Consider the following 11312-nt stretch of genomic DNA (forward strand, 5'->3'; position numbering starts at 1 on the left):
CACTATTTCTGGTTGTACCAAAAAATAAACAACCAGAGAATGATTTTACCCTAAAAAAAATCATTTACACTTAAAAAATGCAATGAGGTGGGATTCCCTCCTTTTTAAAAATGTTTCTAGAGCTACTAAAAAACTTGCATTGACAAAATAGTTGACAAAAATATTCCTCTGGATTGTACAAGAAGGGAGACAGGGAGCACTGATAAGACATGGTGTGTGATTAATCAGACTTGGCTTCTTTTTCTTCTGCTTCATCAGAAGCTGCACTCTCCGCATTTTTAGTTTCTCCATTTTCCGCAGGTAAATCTTCCTTGGTTTCTTGATTAGCCACTTCAGCCTGTTTTCCCTTGGCTCCACTTTTCCCTTTTGCTTGCACTTTTTTGTCCGAAGATTTATCCTTTCCGGCAGCCTTTTTTGGCTTCGTTTCCACTTTAGCTGGAACAGGTTTAGCCGACAATCTCGCCGATCTCCTCTTGGGCTCCTCCTTCGCCGCCCCTTCGGCCGAGCTGACCTTCCTCTTAGGCATCTTGGCGGCGCGCGGGGCGCGTGAGGAGGCTGCGGGTCGAGGCGCACGGGAGCCTCGCGGAGATACGCAGCTCGACCGCTGCCGTTCCTCCCGCCGCCAGAGCTGCTGGAACCCACGGCGGGGGCGGTGGGAGATTATGTCTTGTAATCTGAACAGCTCACTTGAAGACAATATGCAGTATAACAACCATTGTTTCTATTATTTTGTTTATTGAAATTCTGTATTGTTTCTATTTTTTGACTATATTTTATTCTCTTTAAAAATAAAATGAAGAAGCAAATGATGGTGTACTCATGAAAGCCTGAAAAGAGAAATTATGATCTTAATGGCATACGTTTCCTTAAATTGCATTAACAATTTGTAAAGTAAAAGCAAATAAATAAATAGATAAGAATGTTGCCTTCCTGCCAGCAGCCACCAGTTCAGCCCTTGACTCTGTGCGTCCCTCCTGTCTGCCGCCACAGCTTCCTCAGCATGACCTGCACTGCCAGACATGACCTAGAGCTGGGGACTTCTCACTCTCGATGTTCGTGGAATTGGTCCTCATGCTTTAGGCACCAGGGACAGTTCAGAGCTTTAATTCTTCTCACCTCCTTCATCTCTCTTCTTGGGGCTCACTGACTCCTATTGTACATCAGCATTATTCCAAAACTCGTGCACTTTGTATTGTCGTTCTATTTAATCTGATCCTCAGGTTTCATCTATGGGCAGTTCATTAGTCTTTTTTGTGACAGCTGTGTGAAATTGTCTGTGATCAGTTTGGCAAGGCTGTGTCATTTCTATTGTTTTCATTTTGTTTCTGCAATACCTGTTTTGTTCTTTCATTTTTAAAGTTTGTAGTGATGGGCCAGCCAGATAACTCAGCGGATTAAAGCACCTGCTTGGGCCGAGTGCTGGGACTAAGGTTTGGTCCCTGAGGAGATGTGCTGGTCCTGCCTCCAGGGTGGGCTAAGAAAGCAATTGAGATGATGTGTGGTGGAGCATGCCTGTAATCCCAGCACTTGGGAGGCTGAAAACTGGAGGATCACTACAAGTCCAAAGTGTGTAGTCAGGTCATGTAGACCCTGTACTAAATATATATATTTTCTAAAAGATTGTAGTTCCTAATCATGAGTTAACAAATGCAGATGTAGTAGTAAATAGCAGTGCTTTTACAGCTTTACCAAGCTTCATGGCTGAACTTAGGCTATCTTATAGTGTTAAAATTTATTCTTTTTACTTATTTGGTTCCGATTCTCACTACGCTGCTCACACTCATAGTGATTGTTGTTTTCAGGCTCCCCAGCTCTGGGATTACAGGTGTGCACCACCACACCCAGACTCATTGGTTGGTTCCTTGTGCCCAAGGGTGGGGACAGTGTGGCATGTGGTGCCAGGAATCAAACTCCCGTCCCTGTGCTTGCCTAGGCATGTGTTAGCCTGATGAGTTATATCGCTGGTCCTCTTGGTGCTCTAAGTTTTGTTTACCTAGGTTAATATTAACCTATGTAGATATTATGTTTTATCTCCTTTTTTATGTTGTATCTCATATCAGTGGTAATGGACCTGGCACATGTAGAACACATGGTCTATCACTGAGAAGGGACATTAAGTCTGAAACTTTCATCATTAAATAATATATAAGAAATGAACATTTTCTTTAGTTTCCCTGTGATATTGTGGTACATTTGTTGTCTCTGTATTGATGAACTCCATGCCCTCATGTATCCATCCTTTGTAGACTTAGCCATGGCTGTGTAGTAAGACACTGCCCACACATTCTTCCATCTACTAGGGATTATCTTGCACAACATGCTCACTTCTCACCACAGCTCTGCGTGAAAGAATACAGGGGATAACACCTTCTGTTCTTGTTCTCAACACTCCAGCTTCTCCATCTTCCACACAAGCCATTGCCTGTGTCCACCAGTTACTCTCTCTTTTTCTGAGATGAGCTATGATATTAGACACATGGAAATGACCTCCTGTGGGATGTGTCCTGCTGTGCCTGACTTTGTTTCATTTAACATGAAGACCTCCTAGCCTATGGGACTACATTCTATTGGTATAACAAATATCTGCAATAATTTAATGAAAAAAAGGAGAAGGGTTATTTTATCTCACCCTTTTAGAGCTTCAAGCCCATCTTCATGGGTTGTCAGCATTTCAGCCCTTGGCTTCCCTTTGGTCCTGAATCCCTGTTTGTTTCTCTATACAAGTAACTATTCCTATTTGGAGAATATGTGACTTTCCCACATTCCTATAGAGCTCACACTGTGTCTGTCCTGCAAAAGCATGGCCCAATGTTCTTCTGCACAATGACAGATCTATGAAATCCAGGTGAAGTACTCTGTAGACATTAATGACATCTTATGGTTAAGTTTTTTGATGGTGACATTGTGAATATATTAAAATAGATTAGATAGGGGGCGGGAGGAAAAAATAGGTTAGATAGTATAGCCACACAGGGGACCAAATGCCCCCAAAATGATGGAAGAAAGTTGCTCTACACACAAAAATGTCATAACAAAATAACAACAAAATAGAGATATATATTGTTTGCCTGCTGCTGAATTCAAACACATACAATATTTAAATGGCAATGGAATATCCATCTTTAACAAAACTAAACAAAAAAGGGGATATAAAGGACCATTTTGTAGTGAAAATATACATGTATATATTTACATATACAAAATAGTTAGGATATACAGCTATTTTCTTTTTATTCAATGAGAAGAAAGATTTGTACTAATAGTGTTTATACAAGTTATCACATCTGTGTCTTGTGCTAGGAATAACTACTACAAAGACAACAATATGCAATGTATCAATTATTGTAACTGTTCTACCAACCTGTTCTGAAACTTTCTCATTGCTATTTCTTTCTCAGTGAATTTAATTTAAAAAATAGAAACATTTCAAATTCACAAATAAATGATTCCACTTAAGCAGAAATTTAAAAACTTTTTTCAAAACTCAAATTACTGGGAAATAATTTATGCAAGGGACCTTAGAAAAATGATACAAATCAGATACTTCAAAATTAAAATATCAACAACTAAGTTTTTTTTTAAATTTTTATTTATGTATGTGTGTGTGTGTGTGTGTGTGTGTGTGTCTGTCCAGCTCAGCCCACCAGGGGGCGGGGCTGGCTGGCATGTGGTGCTGGGGGATTGAACCGTGGTCCCTCTGCTTTGCCAAGCTTGTTCTAAGTAGGTGCTTTAGACCACTGAGCCATCTCACCAGCCCCAACAGCTAAGTTTTTTAAAGTATGTCTAGAAAATATTTAAATTGAATTTTAAAACAGTGATAAAGATAAACTAGAGAAAGCAGTTTGTAGCACTGGAATTGGCGACAGGGTTTTGGTCCAGACCCTAAAATAACTGACAATAAATACAAAAATAGGCAAATAGGATTATTTTCAAATAAGAAGCACCTGCACAACAGGAGACAATAACCCACTTAAAGAGATTAATTATAGCACACTTAAAAATATTTCCATTTGACTAAAACTTACGTATACATTGTATAAGAAGAAATGTTTCAACACAAGAATGCATGTATCCTAATATATTAAAAAATACCTAAACATCAGTTTTTTAGAAGTAGACCTATATGATACAGAGATAATTGAAAAATATATAAATAACACTGAACATCATTGAACTTTGTATCAAAGAATGACCATTATCAGAGAGAAAGTGTTTTAAAATTTCTCAAAATATATCCAGGAATGAAAATGCCTAGGTTTTTGTTCCTGAGAATGTAAATTAGCACACCCAGTATAGAAAACAATATCTGTTTCTCAAAATTTAGAAATAGAAATCCTGCATAATCCAGTAACGTCAACATAGCAGATGGAAATCATTTCTGTTTGTCAGGGAGACACATGCACACTCATGAGTCATGCAGTTTTCACAGTTACCATGACATGAATCAACTACACTGCACATGCAGATGTGGATGGAGGGCTGGCCAGATAGATCAGAGGACTGAAGCGTCTGCTTAGGCAGAGCTTTGGCAAACCTTAAGACTTCTTCTTAGGCAGGAGCTGGGGTTTGATTCCAGGCACCACAGACCATGCTGGCCCAGCCCCGACTACCACCCTCCTTATCCCGGACACACTGAGAGGGTGATTGAGACTGGGGATGGTGGTGTGCCAGTGTAATCCCCTCACTTGGTAGGCTGAAAAGAGAAGAATCAATATGAGTCTGATCTATGTAGTGAGACCCTGTAGACTGTGTACTGAATTAAAAAAAAAAAGAAAGATGAGGATGACAAAGCAAGGTGTGGTCCATATGCAACCTAAACAGGTCCCATCTATTTAATAAATGACTCATGTAATGATGCACAACAGAGGGAACAATAAAATCACACAAGTATAACTATTTGCTTTCTTTCAGAGAAAAGGAGGAATATACGTGTTGCAATAGGATTTTTTGATAGTCACACATAAACATAAATATGTCCAAATGCATTGCACAAATACAAATAAAACTGCAAGTCAACTGAGTGTCTAAAATTCTACAAAGCTATTGACAACTTTCTTATTTGAGACAAGTACCTCTGAGAATAAAAGGATAGCAGAATTTAGGTGTGACCCGCTGGATCTTGGGCTGAGACTTCTTGGAATCAGCATAGGCACTGCCCTCGACATGTTGTATTATGCCTCCATTTCTTCATTACACTTGCAAACAGAAAAGGATTCAAAACTCTGAAGGACCAGCAAAGGAGAAAACACTTAGGTGAAGAACAGCAAAAAAAGAATTTATATGTAATATGTACAAAAACAAAAACACTGAGTTCAGACAGCATCAAGAAAATGATTTTCATAAATGCATATATATATATATATATATATATATATATATATATTTCCCTGTTATATCTGGGATGTATGGAATTGTTGCCCTATCTGTAAAGTCCTCCTTCATCTAAGAACTCACCCAGCACTCTGACCAGCTTCTCTACAAATCCTGTTCTGGAATGAGATAACCTAAGCCCAGAGCCGTGGAGCACAGGGAGAGCACGTGTTCCTCTGAGGGCTCAGTCAGAATCCTCCCCCAGGGACAGCTCCCAAAGAGGGACCTCTTCTTTCTTCTTCTCACCTTTGTATGCAGGAGAGCATCTGCATGGAAATGCTTCATGAGACACTCAGATCTCGGATTAAATCACATCACACATTTAATTAAATTCACATTCTTCCTCACACTTTAAGGTACTTCTGAAATTTGTAAAGCACATCTGGAAGGTAATAGAAGAATACTGGATTCTTGGCCTTCCAGTGGCAGCTTCCAGGCATAAGTGTCCCAGGCTTTAGAGAGAATGATGTGAAGATGCTGCATTTGAGCACAAAAACCACTGAGATGTCCATGCCCATTGTGCAGGTTAATGATCCCACATGTAGCTCAAAGAGATGGGACTTGGCTTTTGGCTCAGCTCTGCATATTCTGGCTGCTGCCTCAATAGTGATTATTCTAGAAGCTGAATCCAAAAGTCCCCTACGAGACATTTACTCCTCTATAAGACAACCCACTCTCATTGTGAAAAAATTGCATGAAAGAGAATTTATAGAAAAGTCTAGGAATCTATGGGTGCATCTCCATCACTTTACATGAGAATGGTTGGTTTTATGTCAGTACTTAACAGAAAGTATATTTGTATTAAAATGTATAGTATTTCATCAACACTGAAATTATTATATATAAAGAGGTTATTTTAGATTGGAAATATGAGTACAGAAGTAGATAATAAAACAGGTTGGGTCAGACTCAAACACAGGCTTGAAGAACACTGCTTGTCTATGCAGTGAATCATTAGAATGGCGCGAAATCATGCCATGTTCACTCATTATAGGAGGAGGTGGGAAAACTTCACTTATCCTAATAATTCTGTGTCTGAATTGCTAATGGAGCTCATTGGCACTGTGAGAAGCACACAGGCCCAAATATAGGAGATGCTTTTACCACATGGGAGCCCATATCTCATGAGTCTATTGTGCTTCTTCCTCTCGGTGCACATCAGAAAAATGGAGCAAATGAGCCAACACATTTTTTATACTCAAAAAATAATTTGGAGAAAACAAATGAATTTCAGTATTCACTACAACTCATGCACATAGTAAGAAATTCTATATTCCTCACAAGGAATATTACGAAAGGTCTCCCAGAACACTGTCCTATGTTCTTCACCCATCTCTAAGTGAGGCTTCCGCAATGTAGCTGGTATAAGCTGCGACCATGCAAACAGGGCCTTGCTGCGCTGGTGAGAACCAGCTCAGCCCTCACCCTTCAGCCCAGGTTTTCACCTTGATCTCTGTGCTCTCAGTGGAATTTGGACTGAGCTGGGTTTGCATTATGCTGCATTAAAAGGTGATTAATGGTAAACAAGAGAGTGTGAAGTTGTGGGTGCTCACAAGTGGAATAAACAGGGAGCCTGTGTAACAGTTATCTGAGCAGGATGTCTCTGTGTTTTTGGATGTACAGGCTGAGGTGAAGCTGTTGGAGTCTGGTGGAGGCCTGGTGCAAATCTGCGGGTCCCGGAGTCTCTCCAGCGTGGCCTCTGCCTTCATCTTCAGCTGCTAGTGGATGAGTTGGGTCCACCGGGCTCCAGGAAAGGGGCTGGATTTGATCAGGGAAATTAACAAAAATGGTGGCGCCACGTACTACCCAGACTCTGTGAAGGGCCAATTCAACATGTCCAGAGACAATGAGAAGAACACGTTGTATCTGAAAATGAGCTCACTGAAACCCAAGTTCAAGGCCCTGTGTTACTGCGGAAGACATGGTGAAGGGCTGTCGGTGTGAGCCCAGACACAGACCTCCCTGCACGGTCGCTGGAAACCAGCAGGGGGCACTGGAGATGCAGAAAAAGCAAGAGTAGATTTTAATGCAGGTTGTTTTCATCTTTGGCTCTGAGACTTCTTTGCAACATAATACTTCCTTCTAAATACTCTGATTTCACATTTCTGACCTTACCTCTGATATGTCTGTAGATTCACTTGTTTACATAGGCCAACATATTTTCAATCCCTCATCACCTCACTAATTGAAAGTGTCCATTACTGATCAGTAGTACACTTCCATCAAAAAGTACAAGGATCCATACATACCATGCTATCATAAAACATCTTCCTAAATTCCCAATTTAGAACCACACGATTTAGCCATCACTTGTCATTCTGGCTCTTCCTTCTCTCTCCAGCGAAAATCAGGATAAATGTGTTTCTCTCTTTACCGAGTTTCCATTCCTCAAATTGTTGTATAATCTTCAAATAATGTGAATGTGTTTATATCCAAGATTTTCTGCTTAGTAAAATAATTTGAATTTAATGGATTTTTACCAAATTGCATTTGGGTTGAGAATTATAGAGAGCAGCCAGTACTGATGAGGATGTAGAAAAATGATAGACCTCATCATTGGTCCGTCAATATTGCAATTTAAAGCATGCTCTCTCTCTCTCTCTCTCTCTCTCTCTCTCTCTCTCTCTCTATATATATATATATATATATATATATATATATATATATATATATATTTAAAATTCAGTTTAAGATATCGCTAACAAAATTATCCCATTATAAACATCAAATAATTGAGATGCCAAAGTTCAAATCACGTGACTTCTCTTGTTAAATAAACAAGTTATTTCAGAAAATGACAAATATAGACAATAGTAAATTAAATCCTACATTGTTTTCTATTTTTTTCCTTTTTGTGTTTTAGAGAAGGACCTATAGGCTGTTCAGGGTCTCACTATAGATTGGACCATATGTGCCTGTTTACAGCCTTCCAAGGGCTGGGATTACAGGCACATGTCACCATGCCCAGTCTCAGTTGCCTTCTCAGCGTGCCCCGACAATGGGGCTGGCACTTCAGGCCCGGGGACCGAACCCTGGCTCCTGCGCCTTCTTGAAGGTGCTTTAATCCTCTGAACCATTTGGACAGCTCTCCTAATAAAAATTAAAACCAAAAGATTTTTTAAAATGTACATGAAAATACCAATCAGAAGGACAGAGACACAGACAGGGACAGGAGCTAACAAGAGATGCATCAGCCAGCATTGGCGGCAACACTAATTTTCTTTCTTCACCAAGCAGCAGTGCTCAGGAAAGCCACACTTGTTGACCCTGCAAGAAGGGAGAGTTCCAAGCCTCAGCCTCAGCCTCCCTCTACCTGAAAGGACTACAACAGTAAGCAGTGTGTCTACAGCTTAAGGGAGAACAGTTCCAGGAAATAAATGTGATATTCTCAGGGCATCAAGGCCCATGTAGAAAACACAACTGATTACGACATTTTCATAATCTTACGTGATTATAAAGCAAACTCCATTAACAGTAAAACTGTGTGACATGGGCATACACAAGAGTCTGAGAAGACAAGAAAGACCCTCAAGTCGTAACACATCCTGAGCTATCATAATTTCTTGATGCTGTCATTATTACCCAGGACGCTCAGAGTTGCTGTGTGTGCTACATTCTGTGAGACCACCATCCCCTGACCTGCTTGTGTAGCAACGTGACCAGCCAACAGTGCCACCCTCTGGCAATGAGAATCAACCCAGCCCTGGTGTCTCAGTTCTATACTGAAGCCCAGACCCAGATGCCCTGGTGTTCCTGCTCAGTGGTGTTATCAAACAGATACACAGAGTTTAGGTTGAGTTTGGATATGTTGGTGAAAGTTTTAATGGTAGTTTATGGAAAATAACAGATTTTGAATGTGTGCTTGCACATGAGTAGGATGAACAAGTGACCTCTGTGACAGTTTCCTGAGGAGGATGACTATATGTCTGCAAGTGTTGTGTGTGAGGTGCAGCAGGCATAGTGAGGGGAGCCCTGATGCAGCCTGCTGAGTGCTGAGGAAGGCTTTGCATACTCTGATGCTTTGGAATCCCTTTAGGGAACTATTGTGTGCTGTTTCTTCCAGGCTTTGGGGAGTAGAAGATTGAGTCTTGCTAATTGGTAACTGGTGAAGGTAGCACATATTATGCAGCTTCCACGAAGGGTTTATTGATTGTTCTAGAGAGAGATCAAGAACACACTCTGCCTACAAATTATCATTCTGAGCACTCAGGGCATGATTATGTGTTTCCAGACCAGAGAAACAGTGAGAAGACAGCCATTTAAGCCAGAGAGAAACCTCCTTCAGGGTCTCTGCGGCCAGCAGGGGGTGCAGAGGATCCACTAAGCACCAGATTTTCCAGCATCAGTTTCAGAGAAGGAAGCTGCATTGGGACAATTTCACATCTTTGTGGTTTCCTCTCTGTATTGACAGTGTATGACTTGATGAGACCCTGCACTCAGAATCTGTACAAAGTTTATGCTCTGGCTTCATGGGACAGTTGATGGAAAGGAAGCCTGAGCTCCCCTGCTGCTTGCAGGTCTCCTAGATGGGCTCACCCAGAGGGATCTACAGGCCTCCTAGTGGTTAGCTGAAACTTCTTCCCTATCCACATTTCAGGTCTCCCTTTAGGGTAGTAAAAGAGTCCTTCACTCTAGGACATGGACAGAAGATCAGGGTCTCCCTGAAAGAGTCTCAGGAGCCCGTTGAATTCATTCTCTGAGCTGGAGTCACTGTAGAAAATTATCCTTGTTCCATACAGGGACCCATCTGAGTTTGGAAAAAAGCTAGGTTCTCAGCACCTCCTGTGCATTGCTGCAGGCTGTGGGTACGTGTGGAAGCTTCATCTGGTTCCTCTAAGACTTGAGTCCTCCCCACTCAAAAACTCATCCAACACTACAAGTTCAGAATAAATGCACACTTTGATAAATTTTTCACTAGATGAGTTTATTTAACTCAATCCCTCAACAATTAAAAGTGGGGTGCTAGTGTTTTGTGCACCTCAGTAGTGAGAGACTGGAACACAGGGTATATTCTTTCAATCTGAAATGGTGCAACATTTTGGTAGACGCACAGATCATGAGCTTCACTATCTGTTGACACCAGAAATGAGTGTGTAGCAGGGTTGTGGAAGGTCATAGCATATGACAGGTACATGGACATTGTAGAATCTCAATGGGTAATGGTGAGGAATACAGATATCATATATAATCTGTGGAAACTACAAAATTCTGCTTTGTTTTACTGTGAATTAGACCAAAATAAAATCGGCAAAAACTGTTAGGCAAGATTTAAGAAATTAAATCAAGATTCACATGAAAGTCCCATTTCTGATGGGGTCAGGAACCCAGCCCTGATCTTCAAATCATAGGGCTGTTCTGGGGACCAAGGATCTTCCTCTATTACATGTGGGACATCATCAACCCAGACAGGTATCTGGGAAACCATCCTAGGCAGCCTAGGAGGCTAGAACTAAAAGTAAAGGAGCCCATAGTTTATTCTGATTACACATATAGGATGGGCAGTGTTCCTCCCCAAGAGTGAAGAAATGGGTTCTGTTAATACCTGACACAGGTAGGTAGAAGTCAATACACTCACTTAGCATCAGGGACATGGATGGCCAAGAAGAAACTCAGGTGGTTTATGAACCTTTCCACATTGGGTTCAGAGATCAGGAAGTTCCTATGGTGACTTGATTCTCAGAATGGAAAGATCTGCATGATCCAGTTGTAAGGAGTGGCAGGAGACCATTTCCTTGGACAGAATTAAGTTAGTGAATCTCATGATCTCGTTGCTGAATGCCCCATGTAAAATCTCTCCCAGCTTCCATGTTGGACTAGATCTATACCTAAGAATTTTCCTGCCTCATGAATATGCAAATAATCAAAGATTGCTGAGGTAAATATGGATGGTCTGCATACCAGAGCATCCTGCAACTATCTCTGTCTTCTGCAGAATCCCCCAG

At 41.0% G+C, this 11312-nt stretch overlaps 1 protein-coding gene across 1 annotated transcript; it reads right to left on the reverse strand.

Moving 5' to 3' along the window:
* Positions 1–220: 220 nt before the first annotated feature.
* Positions 221–653, reverse strand: LOC101581271 (non-histone chromosomal protein HMG-14). The gene has a single exon (XM_004646945.2). The coding sequence runs from the start codon at positions 524–526 to the stop codon at positions 221–223; it is 306 nt and encodes a 101-aa protein (XP_004647002.1). The 5' UTR covers positions 527–653.
* Between the last annotated feature and the right edge of the window lie 10659 nt (positions 654–11312).

The sequence above is a fragment of the Octodon degus genome, unplaced genomic scaffold (genome assembly GCF_000260255.1).
Source record: "Octodon degus isolate 3935 unplaced genomic scaffold, OctDeg1.0 scaffold00284, whole genome shotgun sequence".
Lineage (NCBI taxonomy): Eukaryota > Metazoa > Chordata > Mammalia > Rodentia > Octodontidae > Octodon > Octodon degus.